The sequence below is a fragment of the Myodes glareolus genome, chromosome 19 (genome assembly GCF_982192425.1).
Source record: "Myodes glareolus chromosome 19, mMyoGla1.1, whole genome shotgun sequence".
Taxonomy (NCBI): Eukaryota; Metazoa; Chordata; class Mammalia; order Rodentia; family Cricetidae; genus Myodes; species Myodes glareolus.
In genome coordinates this window covers 51,460,092-51,484,574 of record NC_142044.1, presented here as the reverse complement: position 1 = coordinate 51,484,574, position 24,483 = coordinate 51,460,092, and the positions used below count along the sequence as shown (strand labels likewise).

The 24,483-nt window shown below is 50.7% G+C and overlaps 2 protein-coding genes across 3 annotated transcripts in view; one reads left to right on the top strand and one right to left on the bottom strand.

The window, feature by feature from the left end:
* Tubgcp6 (tubulin gamma complex component 6) overlaps positions 1–14,701 on the top strand; it is a 21,923-nt gene extending 7,222 nt beyond the window's left edge. The window contains exons 4-25 of one of the 2 annotated variants that reach the window (XM_048444883.3): positions 967–1,140; positions 2,299–2,420; positions 3,050–3,125; positions 3,290–3,399; positions 3,713–3,804; positions 3,898–4,037; positions 4,412–4,561; positions 5,511–5,592; positions 5,682–5,770; positions 5,848–5,963; positions 7,753–7,891; positions 8,134–8,205; positions 8,370–10,020; positions 10,221–10,276; positions 10,407–10,551; positions 10,646–10,814; positions 10,894–11,035; positions 11,217–11,411; positions 11,490–11,622; positions 11,693–11,906; positions 11,979–12,178; positions 12,259–14,701. In XM_048444883.3, the coding sequence (XP_048300840.3) occupies positions 967–1,140; positions 2,299–2,420; positions 3,050–3,125; positions 3,290–3,399; positions 3,713–3,804; positions 3,898–4,037; positions 4,412–4,561; positions 5,511–5,592; positions 5,682–5,770; positions 5,848–5,963; positions 7,753–7,891; positions 8,134–8,205; positions 8,370–10,020; positions 10,221–10,276; positions 10,407–10,551; positions 10,646–10,814; positions 10,894–11,035; positions 11,217–11,411; positions 11,490–11,622; positions 11,693–11,906; positions 11,979–12,178; positions 12,259–12,350 (4,359 nt within the window). In that variant the 3' untranslated portion in view covers positions 12,351–14,701. Of the gene's footprint in view, positions 1–966; positions 1,141–2,298; positions 2,421–3,049; positions 3,126–3,289; positions 3,400–3,712; positions 3,805–3,897; positions 4,038–4,411; positions 4,562–5,510; positions 5,593–5,681; positions 5,771–5,847; positions 5,964–7,752; positions 7,892–8,133; positions 8,206–8,369; positions 10,021–10,220; positions 10,277–10,406; positions 10,552–10,645; positions 10,815–10,893; positions 11,036–11,216; positions 11,412–11,489; positions 11,623–11,692; positions 11,907–11,978; positions 12,179–12,258 lie in introns of those variants that run through there. The other variant, XR_007234187.3, reaches the window with a different exon arrangement.
* Selenoo (selenoprotein O) lies at positions 12,421–24,483 on the bottom strand. Its single transcript, XM_085678853.2, has 9 exons — positions 23,907–24,483; positions 20,387–20,590; positions 19,082–19,268; positions 17,689–17,819; positions 16,757–17,037; positions 14,063–14,207; positions 13,320–13,505; positions 13,027–13,183; positions 12,421–12,936 (listed from the first exon to the last, which is right to left on the bottom strand). Exons 1-9 carry the CDS (start codon positions 24,461–24,463, stop codon positions 12,772–12,774), a joined length of 2,013 nt encoding a protein of 670 aa, XP_085534979.2. The 5' UTR covers positions 24,464–24,483; the 3' UTR covers positions 12,421–12,771.

Sequence of the window (24,483 nt, the reverse complement as noted above, 5' to 3'; positions counted from 1 at the left end):
TCACCGTTTGAGTACTGGTGATAAAGCTCGGGTAGGTCAGTCTTGGTGGCCAGCACTTCACCTGCTGTTTTAATTAGGTTTCCTATTGCTGTGATGAAACACCATTACCAAAAGCAACTTGGAGAGGAAAGAGTTTATTTGGCTTCCAGGTAACATAGTCTATCACTGAGGGAAGTCAGGGCAGGAACCTGGAGGTAGGAACTGAAGCAGAAGCCATGGAAGGTGCTGCTCACTAGCTTGTTCTCATGGCCTCCTCAGCCTACTTTCTTATACCATCCAGGCCACCTGCCCAGGGGTGCCACTGCCCTCAGTGACTTGGGCCCCCCCACATCAGTCATCAATTAAGAAGATGCGCCACAGGCTTGCCCACAGGCCAATCAGATGGGGATGTTTTCTCAGTTGAGGTTCCCTCTTCAAAAGTGACTTTAGCTTGTGCCAGCTTGACATAAAAACTAGCCAGTACATCTGCTGAGCCATATCACTCACCCAGATTCTTTCTTACAACAGTTGCAATTGTTGGGTTTTTTGTTGTTGTTGTTGAAACCGGGTTTTTCTGTATCCTGGAACTTACTGTGTAGACCATGCTGGCCTGAAGTTCACAGAGATCTAACTGGTTCTACTTCTGAAGTGCTGGGATTAGATGTATATACCACCACACCTGGGTTGTGTGTTTCTGTGTCAGTATGTACATGTGAGCACAGGTGCCTGTGGAGACCAGAAGAGAGTGCTGGATTTCCTTATGAGCTACCCAGCGTGAGTGCTGAGAACCAAACTCAGGTCCTCTGCAAGAACAGTACATACAAGTTCTTTAACTCCTGAGCCATCTCTCCAGCTCCGTGGCTTGCATTTTGTTTTCAGAACTTTCTGTTTGTGTGTCTTGGATTTGGGGAACTTTGAGTGGAAAGAAATGGTATCACATAGGGTCTTGATGTCTGGCCTCTGTAACTCCTTCTCTCTGCTCTGTAGCAAACTCAAGCCTTTGTAGTGGAGCTGGGCGTCCATGTGTCAGGTGCATCTCCTGAGAGCATCAGCAGCATCCTTTCAGAGGTGGCGGAGTATGGAACCTACTACACACGCCTGAGCCATTTCTCTCTACAACCTGTAGTAGGCTCCTTGTGCAGCAGGGGCCTTGTGTTCCAGGTATGCCTTTGTGAGAACCATGCTACCTTCACAAAAGAATCAAGAGTTCAGAATTATGGGTTGAGAACCCCTCAATCCAAACTTAAGAAGCTGGGTGTCTTCACATTGTTTTACTTCACTGGAACCCCGTGTCAGCTGTATTTGGGCAAAGGCGTAGAGGGAGGCAGGTGTGAACATTTAGGGACTGTGAGGGCAAGGACCAAGTGCTATGAGAGGCATGTAAGCCAGGTATAAACCACCTGTTCCACACAGGCCCCAGTGTTTTGTATGGTGTGTGGCAAGGTGGATTTCCTGTTCTAATGAACTGATTCTTGAGACACCCAGGATTTTCTGTTTATTGAAAGACTTGCAACCAACTTGCAAGCTGGTAGAATCTTAGAGAATCCTGATAGCCAGGGCAGGTGAGGACAGGTGTGCAGGTTAGCAGAGTGTTTTGCAGAAAACATGGGCACTTGTCAGGGAGTGGTGGGGGCAGGATGCAGCCTAGGAGGAGCTGGGCCACACGGGTAAAATCAGCAGGCAAAGGAACTACCCCACATTAGTTTTCAGGGGTGTGTTTGGAGATGCATGGGAAAGACCTTCCATGCAGAACAGTGAGTGGAATCCCTAAGAGGCTGCAGGTGCTATAGAATCAGTCTGAAAAGACAATCCGTGGGCGGTGGGAGGTGAGGCTGTGGTTCCTGTTTTCCTGGCATGTAGGCAAGACAGGCCAAGGTAGATGTACAGGGTTTGTTCCAGGCTGACCCTGTCTTAGTGCGATGCAAAGGGGGCAAAACCGCATCTGCGGCAGATCCTATTCCTTTTTTTTCTTTTCTTTTCTTTTTTTTTTGAGACAGGGTTTCTCTGCAGCTTTGGAGCCAGTCCTGGAACTAGCTCTTGTAGACCAGGCTGGTCTCGAACTCACAGAGATCCTCCTGCCTCTGCCTCCCAAGTTCTGGGATTAAAGTTGTGCAACACCACTGCCCGGCCAGATCCTATTCCTAACCTATGTCTTCTAGTCATGATCTTCCTCCTGGCCGGGCTTAAGCCATAAATGCCCACTGCTTGGAAAATGGGGCCACCAGGGGCCTTGTTTCCAGCTTGGGGGTGTCCTTTCAAGTCCTGAATGCATGACTGCCTTTGTGTCCCAGCTGCCCTCCTTCCACTCCTTGCCCACAGGCCTTCACCAGCGGCATTAGGAGATACTTGCAGTATTACCGGGCCTGTGTTCTCTCCACTCCGCCTACCCTGAGTCTCCTCACCATTGGCTTTCTCTTCAAGAAACTGGGCCGGCAACTCAGGTGAACCTCAGCACAGTGGCCTCGCATGGCCCTCAGGAGCAGATGTGGGGCTTTCAGGGTTGTGGAGAGCCAGATCTGCTCCCTGGCATGGGGGCCAGGGGATTAGTCCTTGACTGTCTGAACAGTCGGTGCACAGCTGGTTACTATGTGCATTATAATGTGTCTGCTGGCAGATAGTATGGGAGGTGGACATGTTCGAGGCAGCAGGAGTTGGGACAGTAGAGCCTGGGATCTGGACGCTATGAATGGGTCCTGTTGTGAGTGGGGGTCATATGGAACACAGACTACAGTGGGGTAGAGGGGGTGAGTGTTCATGAGGGGGTCGGTGCTCGTCCTCGTCAGACAAGGTGGAAACCTATCATAAGAGGGAGTTAGGGAGTCAAGGTAGGGATGATGTGGGGACACCCAGTGTGGATGTGTTAATGCCATCTGGGAGGACAGCACAGGAAACAGTGCTGGGCAGGGGTCCAACAGGGTGCTTAGATCTGGTTGTTGTGGGTACAAGTAGTTTTTAAAGCCTGTGTAGACCAGTTGCTTAGGGGGAAATGAATATTTAGCTTACTTGGTCTGATCTGGTCCTTGGGACCCTGTGCTCCTGTCATCTGATCTGATCCAGTTTCTGTGTCTAGGTACTTGGCTGAGCTTTGTGGTGTTGGCACTGTATCCCTGGTGACCAGTGGAGAGACCAGGGCTGTGTTCCCCACCGTGAGTCATCCTTCCTTTTCCTACATGTGAGCTTGTATGCTTCCCTTGAGTTGTGCCTTCTTGTCCATTGTGGTGTGTGGTCTGCTAGTCATATTGCCTAGACAGGCAGTGTGCTGTATGCTGCAGTGGTTGTACACCATCCTGCTTCTTCTCCCTGTTTGCAGGGCGTGAAGCTCCTGTCCTACCTCTACCAGGAGGCACTGGATAATTGTAGTAATGAGCACTATCCTGTGCTGCTGTCTCTCCTGAAGACCAGCTGTGAGCCCTACACACGGTGGGTGCCCTGCACTGGCCATGCCTGGTCTCCCTGCAGTGCATGGGGGAAGGCTACACTCAGACCAAGTATGTATTTGAGTTTCCTATTGTCCAAGATCCACTGAGTGTTGGGGTCCATGTGGAAGCACTCTGGATAAATGGGTGTACTAGGCAGGATACCATACCCAAAGCTGGCAGCATCCACCGACAGTGTCCCATTTCACTCTGTGGACTGGCCACACTCAGCTGATGATCCTGCCTATTTGTTACACCCACCTGCCACCCACGCCTGACTAGCTCCGCCCTCCCCGCCATGTCCCATTATCCCACAGGTTCATCCATGATTGGGTGTACAGTGGAGTCTTCAGAGATGTTTATAGGGAGTTCATGATCCAGGTTAACCATGAATACCTCAGCTTCAGAGGTAAGTAGCCACTGGCTGCTAGGCTGTGTCCTCTGCCTGGGGTCAGGGCCGTTGTAACTGCAGATCATCCTGTTCTGTCCATGTTCTGTCCAGATAAGTTTTACTGGACCCATGGCTACGTGCTCATTTCCAAAGAGGTGGAGGACTGTGTTCCTGTGTTCCTGAAACACATCGCCCATGATGTGTATGTCTGTGGGAAGACCATCAACCTGCTGAAGCTCTGTTGTCCCCGGGTGAGAGGGTCCTGCTAGCTGGTAGGGGGCTTGTGTCCAGGTGGGCGGTCAGGTCTGTCTAGGAACTGTGTCTGACTGGTGGGTGCTAGTGTGTTGGCTGCCACAGTCCTCTGTGTGTGAGATGAGATCCCACAGTGCTCCTCGGCTTCTGATTCCACTTCTGCTGATGCTGATGGCCCCATCCATGGTGTCTCCATTTTGGGGTATTTGCTCTGTGGAGTCATCAAGGGTTTCAGCTGCCCCCAGATTTAGGAGTGGACTTTTCAGGGAAATGGCTATCTACATACGTTGCCGCAAACCCAGTTGTGAAGCAGTGATTGGCTTTTGTTCCCAGCCTTGGCCATGTACTCACTGACGCCCTTCCTCTTTGGCAGCACTACCTCTGTTGGTCTGATGTCCCTGTCCCTCGCATCTCAGTGATTTTCTCTCTTGAGGAGTTGAAGGAGATTGAGAAGGACTGTGCCGTCTATGTTGGGCGAATGGAGAGTGTCGCCCGTCACAGCTCTATCAGCAAGGAGGAAAAGGTACTTGGCTGTGGGAGTTTGGCTTTCTCTGTGCTTCCCTTCACTTCCTGGGGTTCTGGGCTTATGGAGCTCCCACCCCAGTGGTGAGCCAGTGCCAGGCTCAACAACTTCTCGCCTGGTACCTAATGGGTAGTAGGGGACAGCCAGGCAGATTCAGGGGCAAGAAGAAGTACTGGGCATGGGGCATGTAAGGCAGAGTGGCTCTTTCTGGTGTCTCTGTCCTGGTAGTATATTTTTGTGGGGACACCCAGGGTGCTTGGTGACAGGTATTCAGAACAGGGCCTTGGCCTTTTTATTTTTGTTTCCAAGTCTGGGTAACCTTGTCTGCATTCCAGGTTTTACCCACATGGGTGGCTCCATTTGGAAAATCTAAATCTAAATCAGACACAGTCCCTAGAAAGACCTGACTGCCCACCTGGACACAAGCCCCCGACCAGCTAGCAGGACCCTCTCACCCGGGGACAACAGAGCTTCAGCAGGTTGATGGTCTTCCCACAGACATACACATCATGGGCAATGTGTTTCAGAACACAGCAAGGCCTAAAGTTCCTCCACTTCAGTAGTCTTTACAAATAATGGGTGTGCTCCTGGAAGCAGCACCACAATTCTCCAGTGTACTCTAGGACAAGACATTAGTGACTGGCCAGTGCCGATCTAATGGGCAGCAGGAGAAACCAGGCAAAGACAGACTCAGTGCGGCACTGCCCCATCAGCCCTTCACTTATCTCTGGGTACATAGTCACTTCCTATTCGCTGCTGCAAGGGGAGGCCTCCCTGTCTTTCCAGCCTTGGGTGAGGCATCACCTGCTAACATTCTGTGTAGGTTGGGAAGGGCATTTCTTAACAGTGGCCAGCAGCAGGTTGTTTTGGAGAACTAGGGTAGTGTTCTTTCCACTCTGTCCTAGGAGAAGGGACAGGGCACTAATATGTTTTGCTTATTGTCTTTTAGGAATTGCGTATGGAAATTGCAAAACAAGAACTAATTGTCCATGCCCGGGAAGCAGCATCTAGGATCCTAACTGAGCTGAGTGGTGAGTGCAGTTCCAGACCTTTCCTCCACTCTGCTGGGTTTCCTGCTGGGCTCTTCACAATTGCATATGCCTCTCACCTTCTCTCCAAGACCGACAGATGTCAGAACAGATGGCTGTGGACACCAGGAAGCGAGAGCAGTTTCAGCGGCTGAAGGAACAGTTTCTAAAGGATCAAGAGGTGGGTGGTCTGGGTTCTGGGTGGTTCTGACTCCTGGAATCTTTGCCTTAGTAAATGAGGCTGTCTGTGTTGTGTAGCGACGCCTGGCGGCTAAACAAGAGGAGCTAGATGATGATTTCAGCTATGCTCGTGAGCTCCGTGACCGGGAGAAGAGGCTAAAGGCCCTGGAAGAAGAACTGGAGAGAAAGGCCAGGTAGGGCTGTGTGGCAGCAGGTTCCACAGTGCTGATTTAGTACAAACTAATGATGGTTATTTTACGTTGTCTTTGGTTTTTTTGATGCTAGGGATCAATTCCAAGGTCCCAATGTTGCTAGGCAAGTGGTCTACTAGTGAGCAACATTCCTTACTTGTTATTTGGCTGTTTTCTCTTCCTTCCTTCCTTCCTTCTTTCCTTCCTTCCTTCCTTCCTTCCTTTCTTTCTTTTCTTGAGACAGGGTCTCTCTGTAGCTTTGGAACCTGTCCTGGAACTAGGTCTTGTAGACCAGGTTGGCCTCGAACTCACAGAGATCCGCCCGCCTCCGATAAAGGTGTGTGCCACCACTGCCCGGCTGTGCCTATATCAAGACAGAAAGACTAGTAAGTCTGCTGGATCAGGATGTTCTCCTGGGAAAAGGGGTTAGAGCCCTTAGGCTATGCTCTGGGGTCCAGCCCCAGCACACATATTATGTATTTGCTGTCCTGACTGTTCATTAATATTATTTATTTTGTGGTGCTGTGGAGCTAACTTTTGGCCTTGTGCATACAAGTAAGCGCTACCATTGAACCACGTCTCCAGGATCTTGCTGTGTAGCCAGCTGGCTGTAAATTTCTAGTCCTTCTGTCTCAGCCTTCCTAGTGCTGTGGTTATAGGTGTATGCCACTACACCTTTTGTGGCTGTTTGTTTTTGGACAGGGTTTCTCTGTGTAACAGCCCTGACTGTCCTGAAATTCACTTTGTAGACCATGCTGGCCTCGAACTCACAGAGATCTGCTTGCTGAGGCTGGAATTAAAGGCATTTGCCACCATGCTGGGCTGTTTTTTTTTAAATAATCAATTATTTTCTTTTTTTAAATTTTTTTTTTTATTAAAAATTTCCACCTCCTCCCACTTCCCTCCCCTCTCCTTCCCCTACTCCTCCTCCCCCTAATTCTCCAGGCCAAAGAGCAGTCAGGGTTCCCTACCCTATGGGAAGTCCAAAGTCCTCTCCGTTGGATGTTATTTATTTATTTTTTTTAATTCAAACTTGTTTCTGGCCCAACAGAGCAATGGGCCATTAATCTAGCATAGTTCTTGTGTCTGTTTCCTCTTTGGGTCATTAGTCTGTCCTGGAAACTGGCTCATTATTTCAGTGGAAGGTGTTTATAGAAGGGACTGGCTACATAGTCTTTGGTGCCCTTAAGCTCAGCTGTTCCAGCTTAGATACTGTTTACAGGGCAAATGAGGGGTTTGCCTCTTGCATGTGCTCTGTGCATACACACACATGTGGGTAGATACTCTGTTCACATAAGAGGAAAACCAGACATAGAGGCCATGTTCCTGACTTGTGCCAGCCAAACTGGAGATGATGCATTGTGCCTCAATGCCCAGTAGTAGGAGGCTTGGAATCCCTGGGTTTTCATTGATTTTGTTCTTTTTGCCAGTCTCCAGTTCTCTTGGGTTTGAACATGCAGATGGGAAGAGGTCTACTGTGCAGTAAAGAAAATGTGGCCTGGTTCGTTAGGCTGATCCCCAGCCACCTGCTTATTCTCTTATTTCTGGCCATGTACATTTTTCTTCTGGCAATTTGTCCAACAGCAGTGCCAAGTCCCTGGGGGCATCTGTCCATTGGAGCCTATAAGTGTGGTGGGCAACAAGGCCACCCTGAGAGCCCAGTCTGTTGTGGGGAAGATGGAGAACAGAAGTCTTGGGAGGGAGCCTACCTGGAGAGCCATCTTAGCCCGAGTATGCCCACCAGATGGTGCAGAGTGGTGGTGGTGACCATGTCCTCTGCATGTGGCTTCAGGCAGGCGCTGGTTGACCATTATAGCAAGTTGTCTGCAGAGGCAGCTCGTCGAGAACAGAAGGCTCTGTGGAGAATCCAGAGACATCGGCTGGAAAGCGCACGGCTTCGTTTTCTCCTAGACGACCAGAAGCGCATTCAGGTATTGCAGTGGTGTCAGCTGCCAGCTCTTGCACACAGTTATGTACTCATGCCGTCCTGTTGTATAAGGACACAGATGGTACTTGCTGAGGCTCAGGCTTCCAGCCAAACCTGAAGAGTGAGTGGGCAGCAGGGCCAGTGGCATCTGTGATGGGTGAGGGGTACTGTATGCAGGCTGTGGTGTGTGCCCGCCTGCTGGTCACTACAGAGCTACTGTGTCTTTTCTGTGGGCTTGAATTTCAGGAGATGCTGAGCGACGTGGAGGCTCACCAGCCCCAGAAGCTGCCAAGTGTGTTCCCAAGCACGTGCTCTCAGGTAATAGGCTCTAGCAGGATCTTGGAAGCCCTGCTGGGACTCTGAGTTAGATGCTCTGGCCTGGTTGTCCTATGTCCCTCAGCACTTAGTAGGTGTTGGTCACTGAGCTCACCTGGGAGACAGGGTTAAGTGACTGGAGGAATTCAATATGTCCTGTGTTTCAGGTCACATCTCTGGGTACTGAGCATGCAGATGAAGGCCATAGCAGTGATCTGGGGTCCACAGAACAGCGTTGGGATTGTCTAAGTCTACCGGGTGCATCAACACCATCAACCCACAAGTCTGCAGCAGAGGGAGCTGATAACTCTGGGGCTGGACAGGCAGAGGGAGCTGGGCCGTTCTCTACTGATCTCAACATTACAGACTTTCTGCCCATGGGCCCTGGGACTGAACAGCCTATGGATAACATTGGTTCTCCCTTCTTAGAGGTGGCACTGCAGACCATCAGTTCAGACCTACCCCCTATAACTCCAGGGCCAGCACTCACAGCAGCTGGGCTCCAGCCTGCCCAGTCAGAGTATGATTTCAATACCGTTCTGAGGCCAACTTTGGCCACCTCCTCTTTACCAGGACCCTTCCAGCATGTCCAAAATAGTTTGGAGAGTGAAAAGCAGCATCTACTGGGGGACATGCCCACAAAACTCGATTCATGTGTCCATGACACGCAGGAGACTTTGCCTTGCCCACATCCACTCAAGCAGGACACTCCTGAGGATGAGAGCTCCCAGCCTGTGGGGCAGCTCCTTGAACATATGTCAGGGAGTGCTGTCCCCACAGAGAGACTTGCTTCTGGAATGGCTCCCTGCCAGCAACTTAGGAGCATTTCCACATGTGTGTCAGATGCCAGCATCAAGCAGGGGGACTATATGTCAGACGTGGCTTTTCCTCGGTCACAGTGGAACATCCATGAACATGTGTCAGAGGCCAGCATTGGAGTTGGGGAGAATGTGTCCGAAGTGACTTCGCGTAGGCCACGGTGGAATGTCCATGGACATGTGTCAGATGCCAGCATCAAGGTAGGTGAGAATGTATCAGATGTGATTCCTTCTCGGCCACGATGGAACATTCATGGTCATGTGTCAGATGCCAGCATCAGGGTTGGGGAGAATGTGTCAGATGTGGCTATTTCTCGGCCACGGTGGAATGTCCATGGACATGTTTCAGAAGCAAGCATTAAGGTTGGGGAGAATGTATCAGATGTGACTCCTTCTCGGCCACGTTGGAACATCCACGGACATGTGTCAGATGCCAGCATCAAGGTTGGGGAGAATGTATCGGATATGACTCCTTCTCGGCCACGTTGGAACATCCACGGACATGTGTCAGATGCCAGCATCAAGGTTGGGGAAAATGTATCAGATGTGACTCCTTCTCGGCCACGTTGGAACATCCACGGACATGTGTCAGATGCCAGCATTAAGGTTGGGGAGAATGTGTCAGATGTGGCTCCTTCTCGACCACGTTGGAACGTCCATGGTCATGTGTCAGAGGCAAGCATCAGGATTGGGGAGAATGTGTCAGAAGAGGCTCTTCAGCCACATGAATGTACTCAGCCTCCCTTGATTCTGGAGGAGCCCTTGCCAGAAGCTGAGCCCGACTTACTCAAGCCCCATCAGTGCTCTCCTGCCCGTGTGTCCCAGTCAGGCGTTTGTGTGGAAGCACACAGCCCTGTTCCGGAATGTGGGCCACAACTACCTGGAGAAACGAAGCCTACCACCTGTTCTAGCACTGGCAGCACAGAAGAAGGCAGCCCAACCAAGCCCCCTATTGTGGCTGAGCCTAGCACGCTAGGAAATGATATCCCTGAGGAGACAGGTAAGAGTGGGCACTGATGGTCAGGGTGGGACCTATGGCACACTAGAAAGTAGTGTCAGGCTGTCTTCTGAGATCCTTGTTTGTCAGCTAGGATCGAGTTGCTGCTGGGGGTTCTAGAGGGGTTCTCTGGGCCAGCCTCATTGTCCCCTCATCAGGTACTGGGGACTGTTGGCCCTCCTACCCTTTTTGTATCTTTTCAGGTCCAGGGAGGAACAGGGATGCTGAAGACCTCTCTCCATGGCCTCCAAGCTCACAGGTCAGGGGACCATGTAGGGAATGTCACCACATGTGATTCCTATATGCCCATTTTCAGCACAGGCAAAGTGGGGGGACAGGGCAGAGTGTACTGGGTGGGGATGCAGTTCTTGAGGTTGACCTCTTTTTAGGAAGACACAGCTGTCCCAGGCCCTAGTGAGGAGTTATCAGACACAGAGACTGAGGCCAGACGCTGGGACAAGGAGCAAGCCTATTTGGCAGACCTCACAAAGCTCTACCACCTGGAGCAGTACCCAGACAACTATGAGTCTATGTGTGAGTGGGTCAGCTACAGTGGGCAGGTGGGGGCTGGGAGTGCTCTAGGCCACTGCATGCCTAAGTTTCAGCAAGTCTATTTTGTTTCCCACAGCAGAACCTCCTGTTGCCCACCTGGTACACCACCTGCTTCCCCAGGCCTTTGCTTTCCCTGTGGATCCCCAGGTTCAGTCAGCAGTAGACGAGAGTGCGGTGCAGCTCAGTGAGCTGCTGACCTTGCCTGTTCTTATGAAGCGCTCCCTGACAGCACCTCTGGCTGCCCAGTGAGTGCCGCTACCTGCCCAACTGCAACTACCTGCCCTTTCCTGCCTGCCGCCCTAACTTCCAGCTTCCCTCCACCAGTGTCACCTTGGTGAACAAAGCTGCAGTTGACTATTTCTTTGTGGAGTTGCACCTCGAGACACATTTTGAAGCGCTGCGGCATTTCCTGCTGATGGAAGACGGAGAGTTTGCTCAGTCTCTTAGTGACCTGCTCTTTGAAAAGGTTGGAGTTGGAATCAGACTGGCCAGTAGAGGTGTTGTGGGTAGGATGTGGGTGGCTGCAGGCCTCAGACCCACCCACATGGTGACAGTGCTGCTTGGGCAGAACTTGGGTTGCTAGGCAAGTAGGGAGGGAAGGACATAAACCTGGAACTCCTTGAAACATTGTCTCTTCACTTTCTTAGCTAGGGGCTGGACAGACACCTGGGGAGCTGCTCAACCCATTGGTCCTTAACAGCATCCTGAGCAAGGCACTGCAGTATAGCCTCCATGGGGACACCCCACATGCTACCAACCTGTCTCTTGCCCTCAAGTACCTGCCTGAGGTGTTTGCCCCTAATGCCCCTGATGTGCTGAGCTGCCTGGAGCTCAGGTACAAGGTCAGCAGTGTCCTGCCATGGGTGTGTAGGGGAGGTTTGTCCTGCAGCTGCAGGTGCTAAGTTGGGGTTCCTAAACAGGTTGACTGGCCCCTCAACATCGTTATCACCGAGAGCTGCCTGAACAAGTACAGTGGTATCTTCTCCTTCCTGTTGCAGTTGAAGCTCATGATGTGGACACTCAAAGACATCTGCTTCCACCTCAAGCGCACAGGTGAGGCCTGGCCTAAGTTCATCCCATGTGTGGCTTCAGGCTGACGCTCACCCTGTTTGTTCTCCAACAGCCCTAGTGAGCCACACAGCTGGCTCAGTGCAGTTCCGCCAGCTGCAGCTGTTTAAGCATGAGATGCAGCATTTCGTGAAGGTCATCCAGGGCTACATTGCAAACCAGATCCTGCATGTCAGCTGGTGTGAGTTCAGAGCCCGGCTAGCTGTAGTGGGTGACTTGGAGGAGATCCAGCGGGCCCATGCTGAGTACCTGCATAGGGCTGTTTTCAGGTGAGACAGGCACCTGCATTTGGGTGTGCCCAAGTCACTGGGCAGACCACCAGCAGCTCTACCCTTTACTAGGGGCCTACTGACAGAGAAGGCAGCACCAGTCATGAACATCATCCATAGCATCTTCAGCCTGGTGCTCAAGTTCCGAAGCCAGCTCATCTCTCAGACCTGGGGCCCGGCTACTGGCCCTCGTGGAGCCGAGCACCCCAACTTCCCACTCATGCAGCAGTCCTACAGCACCTTCAAGTACTACTCCCACTTCCTCTTCAAAGGTGAGCCCTCCTGTTGGGCTGGGCTGCTGGGGTGGCAAGGCATAGGGTGGGCGGGGTCTGAGAGCTGAATGTTTCTCCAGTGGTGACTAACCTTGTGAACCGTGGCTACCAGCCTCACCTTGAGGACTTCCTGCTTCGCATCAACTTCAACAACTACTACCAGGACTCCTGAGGACAGACAAGATCATGGTGCTGCATTTCCATTTGACCTGTCTGGGGCTAGGGTAGTGAGCACACAGACAGACCTGAAAAGGCTGCTTTATTTAGGGGCCTGGGAGTTTTAACAGGTGTCAGGCCCAGCCCTTTGTGGCAAGATATGCAAACAGGCTACAAGGCTTATTTAGCCCTGTTTGTACCACTTATAAGCATGAAACAGTTCCTCTATTGGCATGAAGCACAGTGTGCGGGGCATGTTGAGTGCTAGGTCAGAGCAATACTGCTAAGGTGGTATCAGACAGAGATGGGTCAGGTTTTGACTGGAGATCTCTGCCATCATGGAGAGACCATTAGGGTAGAGATCCCAGTGGTCTCAACAACTCAGCAGCGCCGGGGAAGCCTCGGGAGACTCCAGACATGTGAGGACACCGAGGCCTCTATGAGGATCATGTTACACAGAGTTCTGCCGCCCAGAGGGGTGGTCTGCTGCTATAGGAACACTGCTCATCAGTGGTCCTTGCCACTGCTTCAGGGCCTGTGGCCTCAGTGACTGCTGTGTCACTGTAGTAAGGAGACTCTAGCAGCTTCAGAACACGTCGCACCTAGAGAATAGGTGAGAAGAATTAGGGGAGGGGCATATTTAATGGCAGCCCTTCCTCCCAGGGACATAGTAGGCACAGGTGTGTACTTGCCTCAGAGAAGTCTCCGTTTTCAGCAGCTTCAATGGCATTCTGTGCAATATAGTTCCTTAGGACGTACTTGGGGTTGTTGGCATGCATGATGCGCATACGTTCGGCCTGCCAGGCAGCAGTGTCTCCGACGCCCTCCTTCTCCTTGTCCAGACGGGCTCTGGAATTATATCCCTAGCTGGGTTTTCCCAACAAGAACAGCTTTCTCCATTCCCCCCAATTCAGAGCCATCTGCAGCCACCTCCTTGTGCCATTGTGCCAAGAAGCCTGGACAGGTGACCCTGGAAGTTGCCTACCTGTACTTCTGTAGCCAGGTTTCCCAGTGGTCTGTGTTTCTGCTCTGCAATTCAGCGGGGCTCAACTGTTCCAGCCGTGACTGTTGTTCCACACGCTCTAGCTCCTTTGTGACATTTGCTTGAGTGCCAATGAGTGCAAAGAGCTGTGGGTTCGACTGTGCAAGCATCAGCATCATAGAGAGTTGCCTGCAGGGAGGGGTGGCATGGGATACAGACTTTGTCTTGCTGTGAGGTTGGCTGCTTTGTAGATAGCCATATGACTCAGGTGCTGGGGCAACTTCCAGAATGCCCTGGACCCAGGTACTGTAGTTAGCTGAGGAGGTCAGAGACCATCTGACCATGGTGTTTCCACCAAATGGAAGTGCCATTTCTTCTCAATGATTACTGCTCCAGTCTCCACTAAATCCCATCTGCATGACTAGCATGACTAGCCTCTGGGTTGTTATTTGAAAGCTATAAGCCACTACCACCATTTCCCACATCTCTGGGCAGTGTGCACACCCTGTAAGAGATGGTATGGGAAGGCAAAGTCTGCTTGGCATCCCCATCCCAGTCCACGTGTGCTCTGTTTCTTTGTGTTAGTGCCCTGGTCCTCAATGCTGCAGAAATGTAGCCTTATTGTATTTCATGCCCAGGAATGGGGCAGCTGCAAGGCTCCTAGTGCACCTGTGAAGGATTCTTACTGGCAGTCTCCAGCCTCCCTGCTGTTCCCCTTCTGAAAAGAAATCCAAGGGTCTGCTCACCGAGGATCCATCTGGGGTCGGAAGGCAAGCCTCAGCTCTTCCAGAGAGGCACACTGGGAGGTCAGCCTGGTTATGAACTCTGCTGAGTCTGATGGTTCGGTCGGGAAGGAGCTCAGCATATAGAAGGTGTTTGTGAAGTCAGCACCTGAAAAATGAGCTGCTCAGGTGCTGGGAGGCAGATGCTGGCTCCTTAACTCCTGCCCAGCCACCAGACATCTGTTACAAGTCCTTTGTAGGTCACCTGAAAAATGGATTGACACTGACAAAAACCAAGGCTAGCATGGGAACCCCAGTCACAGTGCCTGCTTAGGGCACCTTGATATACCTGTTTACTATACTTGATACACTGTAGCAGTCAGCCTGACCCAGCAATCATCTTTACTTGGAACCATGCAACTTCTAAGCAACATACACAAATAAATGGGAAATGAGGGCTGGTAAGATTGCTCAGTGGACAATGGATATGGCTTACTGCCACATGTACTGGCTCTAGTTTGATCCCCCAAGACCCAAATCATGGAACTATAATTGACTCTTAGAAATTGTACTTCTACCTCTGCTGTGTACAACACTGTAGTATGCATGCGGACAAAATAATTTCTTAAAAACATAAAATAAAGCCAAGTGGTGGTGGCACAAGCCTCCAGGCAGATCTCTGCAAGTTCCAGGACAGTCAGGGCTACACAGAGAAACCCTGTCTTGAAAAACAACTTTATAAAATGAGAAGTCAGGTGTAGCAGTACATACCTATAATCACACAGTACATAGGAGGTTGTCAAGTTCTAGGCCAGATAGCAAAATCCAGTTTATCTTGCTTACATGCTGTGGTACATGTGTGGAAGTCAGAGGACATCTTTATAGAATAAGTTCTCCCCCATCTTTCTGTGGTTCTGGGAGTCAAACACAGGTCCTCAGGATGTGATGGGCCATCTCACCAGCCTTCCCAATCTCTATATGATGCATGCACAAGAAGGCCAGAGCAAGATCTCTGCTGCCTTCCTCTACTGCTCTAGGCCTTGCTTCATTCAAGACACTCAACTGGAAGCGCCCTCCCCCACCTTGCAATGTTGAGGTTACCTGCCTTTTTATGTGGGTGCTAGGGGTTAGGGCTTGGGTTCTCATCCTTGCAGAGCGAGTCATCTCCCCAGTTCAAGCATACAGTTTCAAAACATAATATGGTTCAATGGATAGAGCCATCTGCCACTGTGGTTGACAACCTGTGCTCATTACCCAGGTAGGAGAGATGGATTCCTGAAAATGACTGCCATGCTTGTAGGACCATGGGCACATTTGCCTTCCCACACAGAATAATAGTTTTTAAAAAGGCCAGGCACTGTGATGGCACACATCTTTAATCTTAGCATTCCGGGGACAGAGGCAAGCAGATTTCTTGAGTTTGAGGCTAGCCTGGTCTACATTGCAAGTTCCAGGCCAACTAGGACCTACACAATGAGACCCTGTCTCAAAAGGTGAAAACATGGCTGTTCTTCCAGAGGTCCTGAGTTCAATTCCCAGCACTCACATGTGATTCACAACTATCTATAATGAGATCTGGTGCCCTCTTTTGGCCTGCAGGCAGAATACTATACACATAAATAAATCAATCTTGAAAAGAAGATGAAAATACTGCCAGAGTAATGGAGAAAAGAATCAAAAGAGAAGACATACAAAAACAAACAAACTTGTCAGGGATTAATTGTAACTGTAAATGGATTTACCATCCCTGCGATGGAGAGGCAGGTTGAAAGAATGGAGAAAAAGATGTGATTCAGCCTGTCTATAAAATGCTTGCATATGTAAACATGATCTAAAGAGGCTGAGGTTGTGGCACATGCCTTTAATACCAGCGGCAGGTAGATCTGTGTTCCAGCCCATCCTAGTGCACGCTAAGTTCTACAACAACCAAAGTTATATAGAGAGACCCTATTGCATTTATTTTATTAAAAAATAAAAAAGCCGGGGTAGTCACACTAACACAGGCAAAAACAAGCTGGGCATATACTTTGAAAGTAGCATTATATGCAAACCCAATGTGGGGCTACAGAGATGGCTCAGAGGTTGAGAGCACTGCTCTCAACCCAGAGGACCAGGGTTCAATTCCCAGCACCCACATAGTAGCTCACAACTGTCTTAACTCCAGTTCCAGGGCTTTGACACCCTCACATAGACATACATGCAGGCAAACATCAATGAACATTAAAAAAAAAACCAAACAAACAATAGGGTGGCCTGACAGTGGTGGTAGCTCACGCCTTTAATCCCAGCATTTGGGAGGCAGAGGTAGGCGGATCTCAGTGAGTTTGAGGCCAGCCTGATCTACAAAGTGAGTTCCAGGACAGACAGGACTGTTCCACAGAGAAACCTTGTCTCAAAACAAACAAACAAACAAACAAAAAACCAAGAACGACTCAAGGGGATCATTACCATAGACATTGGATATTCAGCATTAAAAATGGAGTTAAATTCAGACATGTTATTACATGGAAGAACCTACGTATCTTCTGTGTAGTAGAATCAGTCACAGACAAATTCTACTGAGGTGCCTAGAGTGGTCAAATTTACAGAAAACAGAAAGGTGGTGTTTGGGGAGGTAGACAGAGAACATTTAAAGAAGACAATTCCAGTTTGGGAAATGAGAATGTCCTCAGTGCCACTGACTGAGTATTTGCCCATAATGATGGTTTTGTGGCTCACCAGTAAGATGCATGGTTTCCAGAAGCTTGGCCACAAGTGTCCCATCTTCTTCCTGCTCCACTCGAATAAGGCCCAGCTTCTTACGCATCTTCTGTAGATAGTGCCTTTGGAATTCACTGTCAAACTCCTCTGCTAGGATGGCCTCACCCAGAGCAAGTGGCAGCTCAGGCTCCAGGGCTTCAGCCAGTTTCTGCAGATTCCACTTGCACACCTGAGGCTGCTTGCTATATGTGTAGCGCCCAGCATTGTCAGAGGCATTGCATACATGGTCAGGGTCATATCTGCCACACAAAGAAGTGCTATCAGGGGAGACACAGGAGGGCAGGCTCCTGGGGAAGACTGATGACTATGCTAATGTGATACCATTCTTGCTCTGTCAGGTCCTGTGAGCCCATGCCAAGAACTCTAGAATAGCCGTACTTTATTCTACCTAAACACAACCAGTTCAGCCTCAAGGCCAGGGGGAAGCTCCTTGAGACCCATACAGACTTAAGCTACCGGATATATAGCACCTCCATCCTTAACATCTGTCTCTGCTCTGCCCCCTCCCCCGCATCCTCACTCCTTTGACCCACTTACACCCTGGCAGTGGAGGGACTTGTTCTAATATGCTAAGACATCATCCTTTTTTGTTCAAAACACCAGGGAGGCCAAGTATGATGGCACACTCCTATAATCCTATCATTCAGGAGCCTAAAACAGGAGGATCACAAGTTCAAGACCAGCCTGAATTACACAGTGAGTTCCAAAAAACCCCTTGATTTCTGGCTTGTAGGAATGGCTGACCAGACACTGCTGGGAATGAAACATTGAAAAAAGGCACATGAGCAGCATGTAGGTCTTACTGTTCCCTGCTCCTTTCCCATACCCATGACCCCTATGCTGTGACCAACAGGCAAAAGGTCCATCACCTGTAACCCTAAGGGCATTACCTGTCCAGGAAGCCAAAGGGTCCATAGTCAATAGTGAGCCCCACGATGCTCATGTTGTCAGTGTTGAGTACACCATGGCAAAAGCCAACACACTGCCATTCGGCCACCATCCGTGCTGTTCTTCGTGTCACCTGGAGCAGGACAGGCTTTGGTTGCTCCCTCCCTGGTCCCTTGAAGCCCATCTGCCCTTACTCATGCCAGAACACCCAGCGCACCTCCTGGATGCCAGTGGATTTTCTCTAAGCAGATCTCAGTCTAGGGCCCACTATAAATACTCCCTTCACCACTCAGTGTTTCAGAAGTATGTTTGGGGTGAGTTGATTTATATACCACCTCTTTTATCTGCTACCAATTCTGGATAAAGCATAAAAATCAGCATCCCAGACTGAGGCCCAGGAAAACACCACACTTGTCATTTCCTAGACATTCCTATCCCATGCCCACACCGGGTACTATACAGCCATGTCCCCAGCAGCCCACCAGTGACCCAACCAGAGGGTTCCAGTGTGGCCTGGAGAAAAGGAGCCCAAGCGCAGGAATACACTACAGCCCCTACTGCCCAAGCAACTGGCCTTTTGTGCCTCACCTGTGTGAAAAGCACAGGAGTTCTTGGGAACCAGGGAGTACTGGCCTTCTAGTTTCATGACATAAAGACAGGAGCTTAAAGGGACAGTGTAAGTTCACCAGATCACCCCTGTTTCTGTGTGAGAGCATAAAGCTGAGCCTCATAGCTCCTCCTGGTGCTTTGTGGCTCTGCCACACCACATCTCCAGCAACTGTGCCAGAGGTGGGAAATAGGAGTGACATGGTGTGGGACAAAGCCCCACGGACTCATGTTTGGAGTATTCTGCCGATCAGCAGTAATAACTTGTATTAGTCTAGCCCAAGCCACACAGAAACAGAACTATGCCTGGTCTTTGCTGGGGGGCAGGGGTGTCCACATCTCTTCTCCCCAAGTTGAGGCCACCAACCCATGCAGCAGGTATCCAGCACTCAACAGTGCTTCTGTCCCTGTGTCCTTCCTTCCAAGACTAGCTGGGCCTCTTGGTTCTTGTAGGTGTACTCAGTACCAGGTGTCTTGTCAAACCATCAAAACGCCCTGGTGTATAGTGTATGGTGACACATGCCTTTAATCCCAACACTTAGGAGGCAGAGGCTGGTTTACAGCAAGTTCCAGACTAGTCAATGCTACTTGGTAAAACTGTCTCAAAATAACAAAAGCCCTGGTTCATGAGGCTGAGGGAGATGATGGGACCTGAGAGCAGCAGCAAGGAGCAGAAAAGGACAGGGATACCAGGTAAAGGCCTCTGTCTCTGGCCACAGTGACCACATTGGCCAACAAGTAGAACTCAACCCATGGTCAATGGGGAGGCCCAGTGGGAAACCTGCCTACCTCTCTGAAAAAGGCAGCGTTCCTCTGTATGTTGTCACTGTCGCTGGTATGGGCAGCCTGGATTTCAGGGTAGAAAGAGCTGATCACATAGTCGAGCATCTGCACTCGGATATCATTCCGTCCCACGCTAGGGCCTGCACGCCCTGTGTATTCATCTGGGGGCTTAAAAATTTCAAAGGAGCCAAATCTGCAGGAAAAACCCCAGTGTTCAATATGTCAGACAGATCCCATCCCTTTGTGAGAAAAAGAAACACCAGCATGGCTACAAGGCCTTGTAGCCCTACAATGGAAAGAACATGCTGAATAGACAAAGCAACACCCAGCCAGAGCCTAGCCAGATCTCTGAGTAACAGACATGACAAGTAACCTCTAGTTCACAGATCCCGGGAGGCCCATCAGGCCCAGAAACCACCATGGCTGCCTAGTTTGGCAACTCCAACTCCACACAGGGTTTTTTGCATACCCCAAATACTGTGAAGACCAGCAGGCTCCACCAGAGAGAATGCATGAAGTGCAGTTACAGCAGGGTGGCTGTCCCACAGGGATACTAGTCATGTACAAAGACTTTTGTTAACCAGAGATAGGGTTTCTCTGTGTAGCCCTGGCTGTTCTGGAACTCGCTCTGTAGACCAGGCTGGCCTCAAAATCAGAGATCTGCCTGCCTCTGACTCTTGAGTGCTGGGATTAAAGGTGTGTACCACCATGCCCGGCTGATTTTTTTTATTGTAACTGTGTTGCTACTGGTAATTGGTGGGCAGAGGCCAGTGATGCTACCAGCATTGTGTACGGCACAGGAAGGCTTCTACTCAAATATCAACCAAGTTAGGGTGAAGGACATCTAGAGTAAAGCGGTTATCATCTCTGGCCTCTTTCCATCCTCCCAGAGACCAACAGTGTGTGGGGTGGGTGGCGAGTAACAAATTGCCAACTAGTCTGGGCATGACAGGATGGAGAGCCGTAAGAACACATGAGCCACCTCCTGGAAGTTCCTTATTCAGATAGCTCCAAGCTAAGGTACAAAGGAGCCTGCTAGATAGGACTAGGTTAATGAAGTTACTGGATGACTAGGACAAAAAGCTATAGGAGTCTGCTTATGGTGACATTAAATGAGGCTATTTTCTTGTGGAAATTCTATGTAGTTCTTGGTCAAGGGGCATCAAGAGGCATCTGGGGTTAAATCCTGACCACAGCCAGGTGCTGTTGCTTATTCACGAGCTGGGTTCAACATTCTGGCTGCAGAAGCATGGATCTTCTATGATCTATGAGCAAGTGCACGTAGACAGGCCTAATGGACCCCGGCATTACCTTATAAAAGTGGGAGCTATACGCAACACAACCGTGCACTTTTCATATTTTGGATTACCATCATAGAACACGTCGCGAATCACTGTGGACTCAGATGTGACGCAGGCCCCGGCCCTCGTGGTGGGGATCCCCAGGTGAAACATGGCTTCACTGCACAGGAACTCACGGATGCTTGACCGCAGGACTTTGCGACCATCAGCCTGTCTGGAATCAAACCCAGGACAGGGGGCCAGTCAGGCAAAGGTTACAGGAGCTCTGGTGTGGCAGTCACACAACTACGGCTGGGACAAGAAAACACTTCAGATCTGCAGTTTTGTCTTCAGGAGTGTTTTACACAAACCCCTCTTACAATAATTACTGCATTATACACATTAGCACCATCTGCAATAATGAAAAACAGAGGCGCACACCTTTAATCCCAGCACTTGGGAGGCAGAGGCAGGCGGGTGACTTTTAGGCCATGGTCTACAAGAGCTAGTTCCAGGACAGGCTCCAAAGCTACAGAGAAACCTTGTCTTGAAAAAAGCCAACCAACCAAATAAACAGAAAATCACTGTGGAGGTTTGAAAGAAAATGGCCCCCAAAGGTAGCGGCATTATTAGGAGGTGTGAGCTTGGAGGATGTGTCACTGTGGGGGCAGGCTTTGAAGTCTCTTTTCTCAAGCTTCCCTCAGTGTGACAGTCAGTTGACTTCCTGTTGCCTACAAGATGTAGCACACTCAGCTCTAGCACATCTGCCTGCACACTGCCATCCATGCTTCCTTTCATGATCATACTGGACTGAACCCCTGAAACCATAAGTGAGCCCCTTCAATTAAACGTCTGATGTTATAAGAGTTGCCATGGTCATAGTGTCTCTTCACAGCAATGAAAACACCAAGGCACACCCTGAGCGAGCAGGTACGGAAGCTGTTACTTGGGTCCCAGAGAAGGACACAGGCTCTGCTCCAAACACAAAGGGCAGGCAGAAACTGCTGTGACTGCAGCATAGTAGGCAGTGCTGCGACAAGCAGCTGTTGGGACATGCAGCACATGTCACACCCCTAAAGGAACAAAACTGCATGGCCATATGTCTACGTGTGACAGACTCAGTAGGGGCTACAGGGATCTAAAGAACAAAAAGGGAGACACAACTGCATTCTATGAGTAGTTTGTATACCTTGAACTCTTTCCACACACTGGGCCTGTTTTGTTTTTAGCAAAATACAATATTGGGAGCCCAGCACAGTGATGGCTTACCTATCTGGACAGGCCACATCCATAGTCCCTCCTTGCATGAGGGATGCCTTGGATGCCCTAACCAACAGAGGCCCCTACCTGTAACCGATCAAACCAATACACTGTGTACAGCCCTGTAACCACAGTATGTGGAAGACAGGAGAATCAAAAGTTTTAAGATCAAGTCTGGTGTGGAGACACATGCCTTTAATCCCAGCACTTGGGAGGCGGAGGTAGATGAATCTGAGTTCAAGGCTAGCATAGTATATGTGGCAAGTTTCAAGAGAGCCAGAGCTATGTAGTGAGACCCTGTCTCAAGACAGAAAGAAATGGATAACATAGTCCGTGCTAACCTAGTTGGAGTCTAGTAAATGTGATCTGCCCTGTGAGCTCTCTTCTGGCAGTGTTACCCTCTCATCCTTGCTGTGTGACCACATGGCAATTCTGGCTTCTCTGTAACCTAATGTTGGCATGCAGGTAGGCTGCTGTGCACAGGGCTGAGGCTTGGCAGTACAGCTTTTTTTTTTTTTTTTAAAGATTTCTTCTTTATTACGTATATACACACCAGTAGAGGGCACCAGATCTCATTTAGATGGTTGTGTGAACCATCACATGGTTGTGAACCATCATGTGGTTGTGGGGAATCGAACTCAGGAACTCTGGAGCCTCTTAACCTCTGAGCTATTTCTCCAGCCTCCAGCAGGAGAGTTCTTGAGCTTACCACAAGCGCTTGCCCTGAAGTCCTCCCTGAAGGCAGGGAGGAGGCAGGGGAAGAGGCCACCTACCCATCTCAGGGCTCTAGAAGCCTTGACCCCACAACCACCTCCAATGTCAGCCTCAAGTCTTGGCAAAGCATTGAGGTCAGGGACCTGACACACCAATTATGAGACCTAAGCAATTGTCAAAGGGATCCCTGGCTTAAAGGAAACATTTTAGCTGACTCAGGTATGGAAACACCAACTAAAAGTACGTATAAAAAGCATCTTTTGTGGCTGGATATGTGACTCAGTAGTAGCCTAGAACTTGTGAGATTCTGGATTTGATTCTCAGCACCATGACAAGATATAAATAACAAAGCCTTCCGACATCAAGTTATCCTGACAACAGGCTTTTTTTTTTTTTTTTTTTTTTTTTTTGTAACTTGTGAACAAAAATATCAAAATGAAGAAGTTTGAGCTGCTCACAGAACGAGTGGGCTCTGGAATGTGGCATCTGCCCTTCTTTCCAAGAGTGGACACCTCTGCTAACTTGCTCCAGGCGAGCAGCAGAGTGCCAGGTGAAGCCATCAATTTGGCTTGGGGCACAGATCAAAGGCTTGGGGGTGGGAAGATGAGGAAGACCCCACTATTCTGAGAACTCCCCTGAGATGAAGACACTTGGTGGGGGATGGTTGGCACGCTGGTGGTTGGAAGAAGAGGCAGATGTAGCATCAAGCCATAAAACCCCAACTCACTATCTCTTAGTTACTTAACAAGCATCTTACAATCATGTAATAAAAACCAGAAACAGAGCCCGAAGTGCTGTCTGGACCTGGGAGGCAGGACTTGGGTAAGAGCCTCTTTGGGCCTGGATGGATTTGGACAGGCCTGTCTTGGACCACCTGGGTACTTCCACAGGAATCCAAGAACTATGGTGTGTGTGTGTGTGTGTGTGTGTGTGTGTGTGTGTGTGTGTGTGTGTGTGTGAGAGAGAGAGAGAGAGAGAGAGAGAGAGAGAGAGAGAGCGAGCGATTAGAACTGAAAGGCTTGGGAGAATGGCCACAGAGAAGGTGGGTATGAGAAGAGACTGTCCCTCCAGTCCCTAGACGGTGCACAGAGAGGCCTGCTAGAGTCTGGGCAAGTTGGGGAAGCAGATTGCTTAAGCAACACGGGAAAACAGATGCCTGGACACTAGTCTCAACACTTCACCTCGAAAACTGGGCAAACAAACAGTATCATTCCCGGAACTGGCTCCAAAGTCCTCGGTATGTTTCTGACAACATAACGGGCAGCCGTAGGCGTGCTCCTTCAGCTTCACCTGACAAAACAGCAGCTGGCGACCTCTACAGAGTGTCTGTCAGGGAACACAGCCCCTAACTCCCTGTTCTCAGTCTTGTCACCGGGCACCTCCCGATCAGGCCTTTATGCCTTCCTCCACAAAACCTTTTGCAAAGACGCTCCACCTTCTATGGACTAAGCCCTCCATGGAGCTCTTCTGGCGTCGGGCTGGCTGTCCCAGCCCAGGCCAAGAGCACCACTGAGCCCCTTCTCGTTTCACCCAAGCGCGCAGAAGGGGGCCGCCTGGGAGCTCCCCGAGTTCCGCACCTGGAGAAGGGCGTGGGGCCGGCGCCCTTGAGCTGCAGCTCCCAGCGCTCGCCGGCCGCAGTGCACACCTCGCCCAGGTACATGGCGGCGCCGTCGCCCAGCTGCCCAGCGAACTGGCCGAACTGGTGTCCACAGTAGCAGTGCGCGGCGGGCTCGGCGCCCGGCAGCAGAGCATTGCCGCTGAAGAAAAGTGCGGCTTCGGCCTCGACCTCGGCCTCCTCGCTGGCCTCGAGCCCCAGCAGCGACAGCGCGGGCCCCGACAGCGCCACGAGGCGCGGCCGCCGCAGCGGGGCGGGCCGTGCGCGGCTGAAGCAGGCTCCGGGCACCGGCCGCGGGGTGGACAGGACGTCCTCGGGCCCGGGCGGCGGCGTTTCCACCGGTAGCGCGCGCAGGGCGCGGTTGTCAAAGCGCAGCGCCGCTAGCCAGCGCGGCGTGGGCTCCATGGCAGCAGCCCAGGCGGACCAGAGCGCGGGCGACGGAAGCGCGAGGCCGACGGACTGCAGCCGGGTCCCGGCAGCAGCGAGCGAAGCCCCGAACGCGGCCCTGAGTGAGGCCATTCGCCTCGCCACCGGAAGCT